Raw genomic sequence first — 19,298 nt, 5'->3', positions numbered from 1 at the left:
TTCTGTAAACAGAAGATTTACTACACAACTAAGAAAAACTGATGCAGTTAAAAGTCCATTTTTATTAAAGGATGGTGTCATGACCACAGTGTTTTCACACTGTAGAGCGGTGTCATATTTGCATTGTTGACACCTGTTTTAAATTTCTCGTCTATCTATTGCATGTGTTTTTACAAATACACGTCAAGTCTACACCTATTGAACAACACAAACAGTAGAAGCAAAACTCCAAATGATAACGTTTGAGGCTCCAATTTCCATACTCCGGTTGACACCAACACTGATGTTCCAGCTACCACTTGACAACATCAACATGTTCCTCCCCAGGGCGCTCCTGGATCTCCAGGAAGAACTCCAGAGTGAATACCAACACGAATATCACACATATTTTTATTAGCTTCTCAAATTTTAGGTCGAGTTTGCTAAAATTTGAGTGTCTCTACTCTCCATTCCAATGAAAACTACAGACACTTTCTCAGGTTTCTAGACTGCTGTGGGTACAAAACCCATAGTAGGCATGTGTTAAGTGCAAGCTACTGTATATGATAACCATACAAGTTCTCACTTAACCTGGTCCCAGTCACACAAACATTAGTCTACATTTTAAAATCAAAATGTTACTTTCTAACCTATATGATGCCCAAGACTGGGGAACATCCTCTCTGGCAGTGCTTCCCTACCCTCAACGGGTGGAAGACAGTCTTTCAAGGTGCTCAGATGCATTACTGACTCATAATTTTGATGAGCATAACAATAAAACTAAACAAATTCATCCATGAGAGCTGTTGAGACCTCCAGAGGACTGTGAAGACTTTCAGTAACAGTTGTCTTTCCTCTGGTATTATCAAGCCTTTGACTTCACTAAGTGCTTCAAAATGTTAACCATAAGCCTATTATCAAATTCCTCAATAAAACATTTTTATAAAGTCAGTCAGCACAGTAACTTTCAACTGCTCTACAGCAAGTCCCTCTGGGCAAAGGAAGAGAAACATTTTACAAACCCGAGTCACTTATGGCACTACCCCTGCTAGATGCGCAGACCACCATCGCCACCATGCCTAGGCCATTCAGAAGGTTGCTCCTCACGCCCGCTCCAGAAGTCTTTCAATAGCAGCAGTTACAACAACTAAAATGTAAAAGTCATGAACACGATATAGAACAAATAAAGCTTGAACCTTGCCCTACAAAAGATACTACATTTTGACAAGCTATTAGATTGAGCCATGTTAAAATACCATTTTTGTAAGTCAAAACCGGCTGAGTATCGGCCAGGCCCTCTAATTCAATCTAACGTCATTGAATGTCCTATTGGGTAGGCCACCTAAGGAAGCAAAGCACAGGAGCTCCTCCACGAATGCAGGGAACTACAGCTCTTTCTCACAAAGTCTGGTCTCTTTCTCCTGAATCAACATGCTCTCCTTTCCCGACTGGAAGCTGCTTATATCCTCCACTCAGAATTCTTTATCCACCTTAAAGGTACCAAACCAAATCAGAGGCCCAGCCACTGCTGCTTCCCTATTCCTGACACTGAGCTTGTTTCCATGCTGAACAAAGGTGGCCCCAGGTATCCAGGAGTGAGAGAATGAGGACAGCCTTTCTCTGAGGGGTTGTGTTGCCACCTGGCCAGTCTAGGCTCCTGCCCTGGAGGGCTCCACCTGCTGGCATCTGAGGTAGCTGTTTCCTGGGTTCCAAACCGTCACCTGCCCCTATTCCTATAGCTTAAAATCTCTGATTTTCTAAGTGTCCCATTTACCCCCATACATAGAAATGCTTAACAAAATCTATCTTCACGGGACACTCACATCCACATTTCTAACTGGCATTGTTCTTTCAATGCAGATGCCCTACAGTTGCCAAATTCCTAGGAATAAATTTATATGTCACTTATGGACCTTTCCTTCCTTACGTCTACATGAACAGAAAAAGAGCAAAACTCTTTTACAAACACTAGCCCCACCCTGAGTCCAAACCCTCTGAGGTGCAGAAACTCCCTGCCTCGAGTCCTGGCATTGTCATGCTGTCTGCTCACAGAGTATCACCCTCTGTCACCACTGCACTACCCACCAATCCATGTCGCATTGCAGAGCCCGTGCACCACCACCAAGGGTACAGACAGTGGGCAAATAGCAACCAACACCTATGGCTACTTCATCTACCTACACTATCAGAATCTCTTGGGAGTTTTTACATTTACAGTCTTCTAGTATTTGTACCCTTCTGAGCTATCAAATGAATTTGGATTATTTGGAACTAACCATATCTTGGAATAAAATCTCTCAGAGAAAAGAAGTTCAAATGTATTTTGCTGGCTATATATTACTATAGTAAAACCTGGGATAACCCAAAGCTTTAAGAAATAGGTTTTTCATTCACGGTCACTGAAAATGTTCCTAAAATGTACAGTTCACTTTTCGTACCAGTAAAAGAGATGAAGACTAATGCAAACTTGTGATTCCATCATATGAACATTACAAAAGCAAACCACTTAAAAACTGTAACGCCCAACCAATTGTAATCATACTTCTGAAGATTTTATTGTAAGTAAAATGAAAAGACTATATAAAAAACTGAAAAATGTTCATAACCTATTGAGCAAAAGAGACAGAACATATTTTTTAATCCCTACATTCATCGAAATTAAAACATGTAACATCCGGTGTCATCGTTCTATGTCTTCCTCCAGTTTGCAGAGCTGAGGCCAGGAGAGATGCTGTCGTTGCCATGAGCATATGGAGCGCAGCAGGCCCTCCTTATCTCCTGCTGAGGGTAGGGCTGCAGCAAAGGAGATGTGATCTTACCATGGTTCACACTTACACGTGGAAATGCCTGCTCATAACAAAAATTACATGCCCATAGGGTTTTAATGGACATCCTCACGTATCCAAATGGCAGAGCTACATCTAGAAGATACATTTCTAGGTTAGGACAATGGGTATGTGAATTTGGCACTGCCCAATTGCCCTCCAAAAAGATTATGGACAGTCCCCAACTTACAATGGCTCGACTTTTTTTTTTTTTTCATAAAAGATGACTGGTAAGGGGATTTTAACCCTTGACTTGGTGTTGTCAGCACCACGCTCTTCCAAATGAGAGAACCGGCCACCCCTATATAGGGATCTGAACCCGCGGCCTTGGTGTTATCAGCGCCACACTCTCCCAAGTGAGCCACAGGCTGGCCCTTCAACTTAACGATTTTTTAACTTCAGGATGGTGTCAAAGCAGTAAATACACAATAGAAGCCATACCTCGAGTCCCCATACAACTGTTCTGTTTTTCACTTTCAGTACAATAGTCAATAAATTGCATGAGATATTCCACACTTTATCATAAAATAGGCATTGTGCTGAATGATTTTGCCCAACTCCAGGCTTATGTAAGTGTTCTGAATACATTTAAGGCAGGCTAGGCTAAGCTATGATGTTCAGTAGGTTAAGTGTATTAAATGCATTTTCCACTTAGGATATTTTCAAGTTACAATGGGTTCATGGGAACATAACCCCATGGTAAGTAGAGGAGCATCTGTATATCAGATGACACTCCCAGCCCTTTACTATCCATCTCCCCCGTCACAAATGCACTTTCCTCGCCCTCCTAGACTCCCATGGCTAATGTTTAATCCTTCCCTTGCACACACCCTTATGTCCCTTGTCTCTCCATGGCACTCATCTGGCAAAAGTTCATCCTTTGTTAAGCCCAACTCTGCACCTACTCCAAGCCTGTGCCCAAGTAGCTGAACATGGCTGGACAAAACATACAAAATCTTCACTTTAAATGTGTGACCATAAATCTCTAGTGACACTGAGAACTGCCCAGCCAACCAGCCACACTTCCCTAGTTCACTGTCTTAGTCTCCAAGATGACCATTTCACTCCTCCTCTCTCCCTTGATCTCCAACACCCACCCATCCCCACTCGCTCTCAAATGATGACCTCACTAAAAAAACAGAAGCAAACAAAAGAGATTTACTGCCTCTTTCCAGGATGAACGTACCAACCTACCTGCATCTATACTCATATATTCTTCCTTCTCTCTTATTACAATGGACATACCATCCCTGCACCCCCACTGCCTGCTCGAACCTGTCCTCTCTTGCCCTACAACTATCCCTTCTGACAACTCTCAAACTAATATCTCCAGCCTGAACTCCAATCTTATATATCCACCTGCTAACCTGATATCTCTGTTTGGACAACTAATAAGTACCTCGAACCTGACATGCCCCAGAGAGGATTCTTAATCCCCTACCCACTACCTCATACCCTGTCTTCCCCAGCTCAGTGAATGGCACCACCCTTCAACCTACAGCTTGAACCAAACATCTGGGTCGTCCTTGACCATTCCCTTTCCCCACATCCAATCAAGTCTTGATTACTCTACCTTCAAAACATATGAGGAATCCTACATTTATCTCCACCTCCACTGCCACCTCCACAATCTCCCATCACCTCTTGCCTAGACTACTGCAACAGTGTTCTGTATAGTTTGCCTTCTTCTACTCTTACTCTCCTACCACCTATTCTCAGCAGAACAGCTACAATGATTTTTTCTTTAGGACATAAGCCAAATAATGTCAACCTTCTGCTTCAAATCCTCCAACAGCTTTCCTTCACAGAATAAAATCCAAACTCCTCACCATGCCAACAAAGCCCCAGTGCTCTGGTCCCTCCCCACTTCAGCCTCATCTCCCACACCTCTCTTCCCCTCTCTCTGTCCCTTCCAGAACACTGGACTTGTGGCTCTTGCTCAGTCATGCCCATATCACCCGCTTCAGCAATCAGTACCCACTGTTCTCTCCATCTGGAATGCTCTCCCCTTGGATCCTCATGCTGAGCTCCTTCACATTATTCAGCCTTCAGATGTCCCCTCCCCAGAGTGGCCTTCCCAGACCACTCCATCCTAAATAGCACCACACCACTCCATCACTCTCTATTCCAATATCCTACTTTATTCTCCTTCGTGGCTGTCATCACTAGCTGAAATTACATTATCTATTTGTTTACTGTCTATCTTCCCCACTTAGAATAGTGCCTGGCACAGAGAAGATGCCTAATCAATATTTGCTGAATTAATTAATATTAATTTTATGATAAAAATTAAATTAATTTTTAAAAACTTAACTGCATATATAATTACCACATTGTGAATGAACTATACCAATGGAGAAAGACTAGAAAAGAACAGAAAAAAAATGAAATTAGTTGCAATTGGAACTTCACTTTTTATTTACACCATCCTATTTTAATGTCATTAAATTGTTATAATAAAGGAGTTTCAAGATGGCGGCGGCTGCGGCGGCTGGCGCGGAGTAGCTGAGGTGGAAAAGGCGGCCACTGGGCCTCAGGCAGCCGGGAAACTTGTGGACCTTCCTCTTGCCATCTCTTAAGGGAGGACCGCTGCTGCTGGCCGGTCGTGGGGGTGACCGCCACTTTGCCCCCGGCAGGAGAGGCTGCCTCATTTACAGGCAACAGCTTTGAAGTGTGGAGCAGGAAAAGAACTGATTCTTAGCTGCAAAAGCGAGTCTCGAAACAGGGAACACGGCGCCAGGGCTGCTGTGGATGCAGCCAGGATCCCGGAGGCCGGGGGCCGCGCTGAAGGCGGCCAGCTGCTCTATTCAGGATTCGAGGTTTCAGGCCGGCATTAAAGAAGATTCCTGGGAGCGCCCGAGCTGCGCCGCAACTGAACAGCCCGAGGCGGCAGCGCCGAGAACACGGAAGGCGACAAACCAGAGACAGAGAGTGAGCACCCGACCTGGCACAGCACTGTGAGTGACCCCCTGGTCCAGCTCTGTTTGGGGGGCGGATGCCCACCTGGCTCCCGCCTGCACCACCAGGCCACTCACCGCCCCGGTACTGCCTCCATTTTCCCAGGTGCGGGCAGCTCCGCCCTGCTCGGCCATCACTGAGCCCTCCCACTTGCTTGGCCTGGCGCAGGGCTTTCCGGAGCCTGCGGACAGGCCTCCTCTCCCACTCCCTCCCCAGATCTCTGGTGGGGCTGGTGGCGTGGGGCATCCCCGGCCAGTGTTGGGAGGGCAAGGAAGTACGGGCGGCCGACTGTCACTCCACCACACCCTGGACTCCGGCCCCCGGTAAGCTTCCTGTTACTGGGAGGCAGATACCATCTCTGCAGCCACCAGTTTGGAAAAAAGCCTAACGAATTTCTGGTTGGGAATAGTGTGGTAGGAGAGTTCCCAGGTCCGCTTGAACCTGCCGGAGAGCAGGCTGCAGGCGGGCACTAGACTCGGTTTATACCGGGGGGATACAAAGGTGAACAAGACCCGAGAAAGATCTACACAGTGTTACAAAGGCACCCAGAGAGACCGGTCGTCTGTGCCTAGCAGAAACCTGGTAGACTTCCTGGGCGAGGCGGTGCTGAGCAGGGTCTTGAAGGCCCAGCTGATAGACGAGGGGTGCAGAAGACACGCCCCAACCCAGCACAGTGTGCACAGAGGGGGGAGACGTGCGGCCAGGGAGGCGGAGACTCGACAGAAACCACACACCCGGTGGGGTCGCCACTGCACGATCTAACAGCCTGGGCCAGAGCACACGGAACGGGGAGAAGTCCTGTACAGAAAGTGAAAGCTCAACAGAGATCACACACCCTGTGGTACGTGATCCACCAGCCCAGCAGAGTACAAGCTGACCAGAAAGGTGGATCCCCGGAGAAGCCCAAGACCCGAGGCAACCACACACACAAGACACTAGAGGCCAACTGAGCAGTCACGGCGGGAGCCATACCAAATTGGCAACCACAGCAACATCCTAGTTAGTCATTAGTCTTAAACCGGTGGACTGTGAAACCCCCTGCCACAATGAATAAACACCAAAAAAAAGATACCAGAAATACAAAAAATCAAGAAAGTACACGACCAAAAGTTAATAAATCTCAAACTCTAGATCCTATAGAACAAGAAGCCCTTGAAATGACTGACAAGGAATTTCGAGTGATAATTCTAAGGAAACTGAAGGAGATACAAGAAAACTCAGCTAGACATCATGATGAAATGAGGAAAAGTATACAGGACCTGAAAGAGGAAATGTACAAGGAAATCAATGTCCTGAAAAAAAATGTAGCAGAACTTGCTGAACTGAAGAAGTTATTCAGCGAAATAAAAAACACAACGGAGAGTTTAACCAGCAGGCTTGTCGAAGTTGAAGAGAGAACCTCTGAACTTGAAGATGGGCTGTTTGAAATAACACAAGCAGACAAAAAGAAAGAAAAAAGAATCAAGGACATGGAAGAAAATCTGAGAGAGATATCAGACAACCTCAAGCGCTCAAATATCCGAGTCATGGGTATTCAAGAAGGGGAGGAAAATGGAGATTCCATTGAAAACATATTCAACAAAATAGTGGCAGAAAACTTCCCAGGTATAGGAAAAATCACAGATCTTCAGATCCAGGAAGCTCAACGATCTCCAAACGTATTCAACCCAAAAAGGCCTTCTCTAAGACATGTCATAGTCAAATTGGCAAAACTCAGAGACAAAGAGAGAATCTTAAAAGCTGCAAGAGAAAAGCATCAAATCACCTATAAGGGAGCCCCAATCAGATTAACATCATACTTTTCATCACAAACCCTAAAAGCTAGAAAGGAATGGGATGATATTTTCAAAATACTAAAAGACAAAGATTGCCAGCCAAGAATACTCTACCCTGCAAGGCTATCCTTCCGAAATGAGGGGCAAATAGTATATTTCTCAGACAAACAAAAACTGCGGGAGTTCACTACCACACGACCACCCTTACAAGAAATCCTCAAGGGAGTACTGGGTTTGGTTCCTGAAAAATAACTACCACTGCCATAAAAACCCAAGAAAAATCTAAACCCACTAGTATAATAAAAATGGCATTCATGAAGAGAAAACAAGCTAACAAAAACACTATCTACAACCTAAGGAACCACCAAACAAAGAAAGCAAACAGTAAATCAGAAAGCAAGGAACAAAAGAAACCTAAGACAACCAAACAACCAATAAAATGCTAGGAATAAATCAACACCTTTCAATAACAACTCTTAATGTAAAAGGCTTAAATTCCCCAATTAAAAGACACAGACTGGCTGACTGGATCAAAAAGCAGGACCCAACTATATGCTGCCTACAAGAGACCCACCTCACCCATAAAGATTCACACAGACTAAGAGTGAAAGGATGGAAAAAGATTTACCATGCAAACAGAAAAGAAAAACGAGCTGGAGTAGCTATTCTTATATCTGACCAAATAGACTTTAAACTAAAAACCATAAAAAGAGACAATGAGGGACACTAATTAATGATAAAAGGTCTGATCAATCAAGAAGACATAACAATCATAAATATGTACGCACCCAATGTTGGAGCAGCCAGATTTATAAAACAAACTCTATTAGACCTAAAGAAGGAAATAGACACTAATACCATAATAGCAGGGGACCTGAACACCCCACTGTCAAAATTAGACAGATCATCTAGGCAAAGAATCAGTAGAGAAACACAAGATCTAAACAAGACTCTAGACCAATTGGAATTGGCAGATATCTACAGAACATTCCACCCAACAACCTCAGAATATTCATTCTTCTCATCAGCACATGGATCATTCTCCAGGATAGATCACATATTAGGTCACAAATCAAGTCTCAATAAATTCAAAAAAATTGAAATTATCCCATGTATCTTCTCAGACCACAATGGATTAAAACTAGAAATTAATAACAAACGAAACTCTGGAAACTATACAAACACATGGAAATTAAACAGCATTCTACTTAATGACATATGGGTCCAAGAAGAAATCAAGCAGGAAATCAAAAAATTTATTGAATCTAATGAAAACAATGATACATCATACCAAAACCTGTGGGATACTGCAAAAGCAGTATTGAGGGGAAAATTTATTGCATTAAATGCTCACTTCAGAAGAACAGAAAGATGGCAAGTGAACAAACTAACACTTCACCTTAAAGAACTAGAAAAACAAGAACAATCCAAACCTAAAGTTAGCAGACGGAAAGAAATCATTAAGATCAGAGCAGAACTGAATGAAATTGAAAACCAAAAAACAATTCAAAAGATCAACGAATCAAAAAGTTGGTTTTTTGAAAAGATAAATAAAATTGACAAACCATTAGCATGGCTAACAAAAAAAAGAAGAGAGAACACTCAAATAACAAAAATTAGAAATGAAAAAGGTGATATTACAACTGATTCATCTGAAATACAAGGAATCATTCGAGACTACTATAAACAACTATACGCCAACAAATTTGAAAATCTGGAGGAAATGGATAAATTTCTGGACACACACAAGCTCCCAAAACTGAACCGTGAAGACGTAGAAAATTTGAACAGACCAATAACAATAAAGGAGATTGAAGCTGTTATCAGAAGGCTCCCAACAAAGAAAAGCCCAGGACCAGATGGATTCACAGCAGAATTTTACCAAACATTCAAAGAGGAATTGACACCGATTCTTTACAAACTATTCCAAAAGATTGAAACGGACACAATTCTCCCAAACTCATTCTATGAAGCAAACATCATCCTGATACCAAAACCAGGTAAAGATATAACCAAAAAAGAAAACTACAGGCCGATATCCTTGATGAATATAGATGCAAAAATCCTCACTAAAATACTAGCAAAAAGAATACAGCAACACATATGAAAAATTATTCATCACGATCAAGTGGGATTCATCCCAGGGATGCAAGGTTGGTTCAACATACGCAAATCAATAAATGTGATACACCATATTAATAAACTCAAACACAAGGACCATATGATCATCTCTATAGATGCTGAAAAAGCATTTGATAAAGTTCAGCGCTCATTCATGACAAAGACCCTCTATAAGTTAGGTATAGAGGGAAAGTATCTCAACATAATTAAAGCCATATATGACAAACCCACTGCCAATATCATCCTGAATGGGGAAAAGCTGAAAGCTTTTCCTTTAAGAACAGGAACTAGACAAGGATGCCCACTCTCACCACTCCTATTCAACATAGTGTTGGAAGTACTAGCCAGAGCAATCAGAGAAGAGAAGGAAATAAAGGGCATCCAGATTGGAAAAGATGAAGTCAAACTGTCCCTGTTTGCAGATGACATGATCCTATATATCGAACAGCCTAAAACCTCTACAAAAAAACTCTTGGAATTGATCAATGATTTCAGCACAGTAGCAGGATACAAAATCAACACACAAAAATCAGTAGCATTTCTTTTCTCCAATAGTGAACATGCAGAACGAGAAATCAAGAAAGCCTGCCCATTTACAATAGCCACCAAAAAAATAAAATACTTAGGAATTGAGTTAACCAAGGAGGTGAAAAATCTCTATAATGAGAACTACAAACCACTGCTGAGAGAAATTAGAGAGGATACAAGAAGATGGAAAGATATCCCATGCTCTTGGATTGGAAGAATCAACATAGTGAAAATGTCCATACTACCCAAAGTCATATACAAATTCAATGCAATCCCCATCAAAATTCCAAAGACATTTTTCTCAGAAATGGAAAAAACTATTCAGACATTTATATGGAACAATAAAAGACCACGAATAGCCAAAGCAATGCTGAGCAAAAAAAATAAAGCTGGAGGCATAACACTACCTGACTTTAAACTATACTACAAAGCTATAATAACCAAAACAGTATGGTACTGGCATAAAAACAGACACACTGATCAATGGAATAGAATAGAGAATCCAGAAATCAACCCACACACTTACTGCCATCTGATCTTTGACAAAGGCACCAAGCCTATTCACTGGGGAAGGGACTGCCTCTTCAGCAAATGGTGCTGGGAGAACTGGATTTCCATATGCAGGAGAATGAAACTAGATCCATACCTCTCACCGTATACTAAAATCAATTCAAAATGGATTAAGGATTTAAATATACACCCTGAAACAATAAAACTTCTTAAAGAAAACATAGGAGAAACACTTCAGGAAATAGGACTGGGCACAGACTTCATGAATACGACACCAAAAGCACGGGCAACCAAAGGAAAAATAAACAAATGGGATTATATCAAACTAAAAAGCTTCTGCACAGCAAAAGAAACAATTAAAAGAGTTAAAAGACAACCAACAGAGTGGGAGAAAATATTTGCAAAATATACATCTGACAAAGGATTAATATCCAGAATATATAAGGAACTCAAACAACTTTACAAGAAGAAAACAAGCAACCCAATTAAAAAATGGGCAAAAGAGCTAAGTAGGCATTTCTCTAAGGAAGATATACAAATGGCCAACAGACATATGAAAAAATGCTCAACATCACTCAGCATCCGGGAAATGCAAATCAAAACCACACTGAGATACCATCTAACCCCAGTTAGGATGGCTAAAATCCAAAAGACTCTGAACGATAAATGCTGGCGAGGCTGCGGAGAAAAAGGAACTCTCATACATTGTTGGTGGGACTGCAAAATGGTGCAGCCTCTATGGAAAATGGTATGGAGGTTCCTCAAACAATTGCAGATAGATCTACCATACGACCCAGCTATCCCACTGTTGGGAATATACCCAGAGGAATGGAAATCATCAAGTCGAAGGTATATCTGTTCCCCAATGTTTATCGCAGCACTCTTTACAATAGCCAAGAGTTGGAACCAGCCCAAATGCCCATCATCAGATGAGTGGATACGGAAAATGTGGTACATCTACACAATGGAATACTACTCAGCTATAAAAACGAATGAAATACTGCCATTTGCAACAACATGGATGGACCTTGAGAGAATTATATTAAGTGAAACAAGTCAGGCACAGAAAGAGAAATACCGCATGTTCTCACTTATTGGTGGGAGCTAAAAATTAATATATAAATTCACACACACACACACACACACACACACACACACACACACAAAACCGGGGGGGGGGGAAGAAGATATAACAACCACAATTATTTGAAGTTGATACGACAAGCAAACAGAAAGGACATTGTTGGGGGGGAGGGGGGGAGGGAGAAGGTAGGGAGGTCTTGGTGATGGGGAGCAATAATCAGCTACAATGTATATCGACAAAATAAAATTTAAAAAAAAAAATAAATAAAAATAAAATAAAATAAAATAAATTGTTATAATAAAAAAAATGTCTTTTCTGTCCTAGGTGAAAGATGAGTGAGGATCTGTCAGTGCCAGAGGGCCACTACTCTAAACATTGGTTGTGAGTAAGAGAAAAGCAGCTCCTGATTATCTGGGAGCTGACCTGATACTATTAACTAGGCCTTGATACTCTCCTGTTAAACATAAACATCAACATCAGACAAGACCACTCTGTGACCATGACAGATTAATACAAAAACACCACCACTTTCTAATGATATCTGAACACACGCAAAACATGAACACTGTCCAACCACAAAATATCAAACATTCTCCTCTCCCAGTTTAATGAGTGACTATTGTTTCTTTTCCAATTTTAGCTTTGGCCCTGCTTTAGTCTGTTCTCCCTCTAGGTAAGACATATTAAAATACTGAATCACAGGGCTGAGCCCGTGGCGCACTTGGTAGAGTGCTGCGCTGGGAGCGCGGTGACTCTCCCGCCGCGGGTTCGGATCCCATATAGGAATGACCAGTGCGCTCACTGGCTGAGTGCTGGTCACGAAAAAAAAAGACAAAAAAAAAAAAAAAAATACTGAATCACAGAATTACCCATTTCCTGACAGCATCCAATCCAGAGCAAAGCCCCAATTCCTTAAAAACCTTCCAAAATCACTAGTACAATCCAAATCCTGTGATGAGTCTTTCCAACACCATCTTCCTGAGATACCCCATGGTTCCCTATGGTGTGCATTCTCTCTTGCTGTAATCCACACAACTTGTTCAACTATAGATGTGTTCCTGGTTGTCTTTGGCTGGAGGGCATTAACAGTTGTCATAACATCAACTGACAGTACAGGCCATTGTACATGCAGAAGTCACAGAAGCCTGGCTGGAAAGCTGACCCCAGGATATAATCTCAGTGCTGGTTCTCTGAATACATGCCCTGACATCAGCTGATTTTCTTGTCATCTGCCTCTTTCTTCTAAAAGCTGGGTGAAAGGGAAAAGAAGTCTAGTTAATTAAATGTCTCGGTGAATAATATTACAATTAATCAAGGATGCCCTGCACAGCTTCCCTTCCCTCCCAGTTGTGAAAGTCACCTGAGCGCAAGGTTAGAGTGGTGCTGGAGGACTGACTCATGGGCAGAGCCTGAGGCAACACCACACAAGTACTTTAAGCCACATGTTCAAGCCCAATAAATTAGGCCAGGCTTAAAGAAGTCAAGCTGTACACATGTAAGAATTTTAATAAGCCTGGAAAATGCTACCTAAAGCTTATGCACAAGCTTACTGTACCAATGGGATTCCCTGCCACCAGCCACAGAGTGCTAAGCCCCTGACAAGAGCTGTCGAGCACAGGGGGCAGCAGGGACAGGGAGTCTGTTTGGCCCAGGTTTCCTAAGGAGTTAGGGACTCACGGCAGAAGGCTGGCAGCCAGATGGATGGAGAGAGAACAGAATAGGGCATGCAGCTCAGTAGAGCCAATGGCATCTACTAGGAAAACATGTTGAGGGTTTCTCTGGTGAAAACCCGGTCCTCACACACCCTTCTAGAAACTAGCAAACATTATAATCAATGTCTGCATTTATCAAATACTTGTTTGTACCCAGAACTGTGTTAAGTACAATAGAGAATTATTTAAGCAAACATGGTCTCTGACTGGATGCTGACACCTAATATAAATAAAAGCAAAAAATCTGTCCAAAGGATTACCAAACTAACTGAACACACATGAAATAGTCAAAAGCATTTACCTTACATAAATACAATGGAGTAATAATTGAAGGGTAAGTCATGGGAGATGACTCTCTAAACAGGGTGGGGCTCTACAGGAACAGTTACCTTAAGGCGGAGTCTCCAAGGGGGAGGTCATGTTTTAAGAAAAGCTTCCTGAGCTGGCTACTTGGCGTGGGGAAAATGAGCCAATTAGGGAAGAGGGTGAAGCTTGGGAGATGATTTAGAGACAGAAACACAACTACAGGAAGAAAAGAAAACTTACTAACTGCCCAGGAAAAATAGGGGAAATCAGTCTGGCAGGTGTATCTTTCTCAACCAATTTTTCTCATGCCCCTTTCTGATAAATATAAAAAGCTCACACCCTTTTTAATATTATTTAAAATTCCATGAGAGACTAAATATACTAACCAATACAGAATCAAAGCAACAGTGGATTCAGAATTTGATTTTCTAAATAATATAAACCATCACCTTCCCCTAGAGCTGTGAATCACCCAGTTGGGTGGTAGCAACTGTCAACAAGCATGTACTTTATCACTGAATACTTAAGGAAGGGAGGATTTGGATCTTGGATCTACACGGAACCAACCAGAAGTATCAGAAGGAGTTACAGTCTAAGGTGACAAAAATAGACCGTGGCAGTAGGAACAATTTATAATAATTACCTGATTAAAATTTTTGAAGGAGAACTCTTTGTAGATGGCATCTCTCTCACTTAACTCCGACCATCCTGCTGCTTTAAGGTCAAGTATAACTTGGTTCCTCTCCTCTGCTGTCAACCAGTGAATATCTGTTGACTATGAAGAGAACACATTTCATATCTGAAAAGGCAGAGGTTTACTTGAACCCAAATAAACATATAACTCTTTACCTTAAGTAGAGATGTAGCTCCTAAAGTCTCAAGGGCAACAAATTCTAACCAGCTTTCCTTCTTTTGCCCTCAAAAGACAGACAAAAGCAAGGTGGGCTGTGTACAAAATAAGCCGCCTCCTTGGTATGTTATCTCCCTACCCCTTACTGCTGCCTCGAACTTCACAATTTAGCTTCCCTGGTTTATTACAGATACAACTGAGACTGACCATTACCTCTGGCCATCCTAGACACTTTGCAGAATTCCAGAACTGGGGAAACTGAGATAAAAACACCCCAAGATAACCCTACAAGTCCATTGGCAGGACCAGGATTAGAACTCAAGGCTCCAAACTCCTAGTCTACTGCTCTTTGGATGGCCCCACATCGTCTCAGTAGCCTTCACTGCCTACTCACATGGGATTTAACTATTTGGGATTAGTATCTCCTTTCACATCTGATGAAAATCAATCCCCAGAGGGGGAAAAAATGCACATTTACATACGATTTTGTATAATAACTTCTGGGGGTCTACAGATCCCATGAACCACAGGTAAAAAGCCCTTGCTTTACTGGAGTGAGTTTATGAAACCCTTTTCTCAGAGCACCAGGAAAGACAAACTCCCTCCACAGTTTGGCAGAGTACTGCCCAATCTAAAGCCCTTTCGTGCACTGTCCATCTTGTTCCTACTCATCCTAGTGATGACATTCACAAATTCAGGTTCTGTTGGGTAACAGGCCCACACTTCCCATGCCGTCTGTTTTTTAAATGAAAGAACTCTAAACATTGCCGTCAGAGAGGATACTGTCCTAGAAGTCAGAAAAGCTGGGTTCTCATTCCAGCATAAGTGCCAACCAGTACCTCCTGCCTTACCCATTTGTAGGACTACTGCAGGCTCAGGTGAGAGAGAGACTGTTACCCAGAAGGACTGAACTAATGTGGGGGTTCCTCATCAAAGGGCATCTGGGGGCTGCAACTCACTCCCACTTCAGAAATCCTAAAATCTTTCATCACTGACATTAATATAATTAAGAGGGCAAAACTCTTTTACCTTTAGACCATTTATTCTATGAAGAAGGAAAAAGGATAATAATGAACCAATTTTCTAGTGTTTCTTCCTTGCCAGGTCAGCTACTCTTCCCCACAACTAACAAAGGGGAAAAATGAGAATACCTCTTAATTAAACAAAAACATTTAAAGGCTTATTATTAAAAATCATTTACTATTAAGAACCAAAAGATCTATTCATGAGTTGTACAATGAAAAATTTCAGTTCTGAAAATTTTCACACGAAGATCTACTATAGGAAATAATCTAAAATTCTTATTAAACACTTGAATATTTGAAGTCAACTCAGAAAATTTCAGAAAAGATAAAGAATGATCTGTGTGCACACTGAGTGGCTGCAAAGAAAACTATAAAGCATGCTGTAGGTGATGCAGCAGGCACCTGGAGCCTGTGGAACTCACTGAGCTGTTTCTCTCTGCAAACTCCGCCTTCCACATCCCCATTCCCACTGACATCAAATGGTAGGCACTCTGTGCTCACCACAGACGTCTGCCCAGCAACAGGGATCATGTCCAGAACTGGAAAGTGGAGCCACTTCATCTACATAACACCAGAGGACGCCAGGAGGACACATCCTGAGCAGAACCCTCTGTGGTGGGCTTAATTTTTTCCCCCCGGGGGTTGGGGGACAGGGGTCGGGGAGAAGAAAAAGCATAGGATTTAGAAAGAGTAAATCTGATTCAAGGACTAGTTTTGTTAGTTTTAGCTGTGGGATGCTGAACTTGGCTTCTCTGTATTACAGTGTCTTCATGTCTGTAGAGAAGATATTACAATATCTACCTGCCAAGATTTTTTGAAAGATTTAAAGAGATCTTGAATGTGAAGGTACCCAGCATAGAGTCTGGCACGCGGCAGCCACTCAAATCATGTCTGTTTATTCATTCCTTCCCAGAACATCAGATTTTACTTGATCACCGGCACCCTGGGCAGAGGTATGTATGCCTTGAAACGGGCCTAGGTGACAGCGTTTAACTTGTGTTCTCGCGTTCGTGGCCATTAAGCACAGTGCTTATCTTGCCCCATCATCGAGCTAGTTTAGATTTCTTCTATTAAAGAATTTCAATGAGCAACTTAAGTAAATAAAATGGTGAGTTAACGCAATATTTCTCCACTAGGTGGTGCTGTATGTTAAAACTCTCCCTCAATTTACTCCAAAATATTAATTTCTAAAGCAGGAAAACTGACTGAACGCCCCTTGGAAGAAGAAAGAAAAATCGATGTATCACCAAAAAAGGTAATTCATTAACAATTCCTCCAAAACATCAGCACCAGAACGAGTGAATTCGCAACTGTGTGAAGCGCTGAGCGCGACCCGCGGTGACAGAGACGGGCCCTGCTCTCACCGAGCGCACGTCTTCGGTCACTAAGCACACCGAGTGGCCGCACACACTTTTACACCTACTTTTCAGATTTACTATTTTTAACAAAACTCGTTCTTGTGTGTTTCCGGTTAGCAAGTCTGTAGGCTATGGCGCAGTTTTTAAGCCAAGGGAAAAGTGGCAAATGCAGAAGACACCCCTGTCTCCGGCCGGCGCGTCGGGCAGGTGCCCGGTCCCCGATCGCGGCGACCCAACGTCCGAGCCCGAAGACCAGCCCCACCTCGGGGCTGCCCCGGCCCCTCCCGCCCTTCTGCCGACGCCATGGGGCCTCGTACGCCTCCCGCACCCGCGGCAGCTCGGCACTCACCATGGCCACGAGGCTCAGGTTTCGACCTCGCAGCGCCGCCAACAAGCGCCGCGTCGCCCCCCGCGCCCCGAGCGCCGCCGTCATGGCCGCCCGCCGAGGGCTGCCCTGCGCGCTGCCTGCCCGCCGTCCGCGCCCGCCCCGCTCGGCTACCGCTGCCCCGGCCGCTTCTCCCCGGGGCCGGCCCAGAGCTGCGGGCCGTGCGAGCAGCGCCCGGCCGCAGGCCGGCTCTCTCCGCACAGCCGGCCCTGCCGCGCAGGCCCAGGCGCGGCCCAGGTCCCGAGGGCGCTCAGCGCTTCAGCGGCCGCCGGCTCTATTGGCTGCCGTGGGACGCGGCGCGGCAGGCCCCTCAGCCGCTCTTGCCCTCAGATCCCGCCTCCGCGCTCCGTCCGCGTGGTCGCCGCTCCGGTGCCGGCTCGTCCCGTCTGCGCCGGGGAGGTGGGCCGGCTGGAGGGGCGCTCGGCTTGCCCTCCGCTCCTGCTCTTCGGAGGTCGGGCCCCTGCCCTCGCCTCAGGCCTCGGCTGCGCTCGCACTCGCGGTCGATCCGACCGTGCTGGGCTCCCTCCTGGACGGCGGGGCGCACAGTCCGCGCCGGCGGGAGGATGTTGCGGCAGGGGCAAGGGAGATGAGTCGCGGGTGTTTGGGCACCCCCCGACTGTCGTTCCGTACTCGCAGGGGACAGTGAACAGTAGTTGTTTACATCGACCGCCCGTCAGTCAGTCAGCCGTGGGTTCGAATGTGCGCTGCTGGGTCACTGCTTAGGTGCCAAGTCCTCGCGCAAGCTGGCTCATCTGCATTTGCCTAGTTACAAGTGGAAAACCTGGCGTATAGTGCTTTCTGAAAAGTAGCTGTGACATTAAGCGTCCGCACAGTTGCAGCACACAGTAGGCACTCCAGGGAGACAGATGGGGACATATTTAGTTAAATTTCCTCTTGTATCATTTCTTTGGAAAGTACTTTTATATGTTGTATTTATTAATATTTTATTTTCATTCCTTTTTTTGAGATACAATTGACATACCATAAAATTCACCCTTTAAAGTGTAGTGTTTTTTAGTATATTCATTTGTATCTTTTTACTAAATAATTTAAGCAAATTAATAACATAAGCAGTTTTGCAGAGGATATAGCAAAACAATGTTTTTTTTTTTTTTTTTTTAAAGAATGAGTGTCTATTATTCAACTTAGCAGTTGTTAGTGGTCAGTTTTATATCCCATATGGACTTGGAAAAAATAAAACTTTTTGTCTAAATTTTAGCCTAAAATTCATGTACTTCTGGCCTGACCTTTCTTCTTCCTTCTGCCTGCTTGACAAGATGTAACTATTACAAAAGCAAAACTCAAGGGAGGAGTCAGGGAGAGGGCTTGATCAGATGTCACTGGTCTGAAGGCATTTATGTAAGACACTCTGGTTTCTTTTGCCTGAGGCCTAAAGCAGACAGAGACTTAGGGGTGGACTTAAAGGTTGTATTTCCAATATTTATATCTGGTGTTTATGATCATGAAAAATACTCATATTTGTTCTTTAAAGTGAGAACTGAAAGATGAATTGGTTGACAAGTTAGTGACCCTTCAGCATTTTCAGTGAGCTTATTTTCATCATTTTCCTTCCTTAACACCACTGTACAAGACTGTGGTATCTCAAGTCTAGTCATTAAAACATCAAGAGAAGGATGCAAGGACCCAGGAGAGTGATGTCTACCAATAGGGGCTGTGAATGTTCTGCCCTCACACAAAGCTCCCCAATTGACAGGATTTAAATCCCTTAGCAAAGATGAACTGGGCACATCCTCTGTAGCTCACTTGGGATGGCTTGGGATGGTTTGGCTGGTTGTGCTTTTGTTTAGATGGTTTAGATGGTTTAGCTTCCCCCTTCCGCTTCCCTCAACAGCAGTGCTTCCTGGCTGATCCTCTCTAAACT

The 19,298-nt window shown here is 43.6% G+C and overlaps 1 protein-coding gene across 4 annotated transcripts in view; it reads right to left on the bottom strand.

Moving 5' to 3' along the window:
• Positions 1 to 18,093, bottom strand: part of PCBD2 (pterin-4 alpha-carbinolamine dehydratase 2) — a 52,316-nt gene extending 34,223 nt beyond the window's left edge. Inside the window, exons 1-3 of one of the 4 annotated variants that reach the window (XM_063085840.1) lie at positions 17,381 to 18,093; positions 14,442 to 14,573; positions 2,584 to 2,826 (exon numbers count right to left, since the gene is read on the bottom strand). In XM_063085840.1, coding sequence (XP_062941910.1) covers positions 2,668 to 2,826; positions 14,442 to 14,573; positions 17,381 to 17,464 — 375 coding nt within the window. In that variant the 5' untranslated portion in view covers positions 17,465 to 18,093 and the 3' untranslated portion in view covers positions 2,584 to 2,667. Of the gene's footprint in view, positions 1 to 2,583; positions 2,827 to 14,441; positions 14,574 to 17,380 lie in introns of those variants that run through there. The other 3 variants (XM_063085841.1, XM_063085839.1, XM_063085842.1) reach the window with 3 other exon arrangements.
• Positions 18,094 to 19,298: the final 1,205 nt, after the last annotated feature.

The sequence above is a fragment of the Cynocephalus volans genome, chromosome 2 (genome assembly GCF_027409185.1).
Source record: "Cynocephalus volans isolate mCynVol1 chromosome 2, mCynVol1.pri, whole genome shotgun sequence".
Classification (NCBI taxonomy): domain Eukaryota; kingdom Metazoa; phylum Chordata; class Mammalia; order Dermoptera; family Cynocephalidae; genus Cynocephalus; species Cynocephalus volans.
Note: the sequence above shows the minus strand (reverse complement) of the source record. Positions and strands in the feature narration are given on the sequence as shown.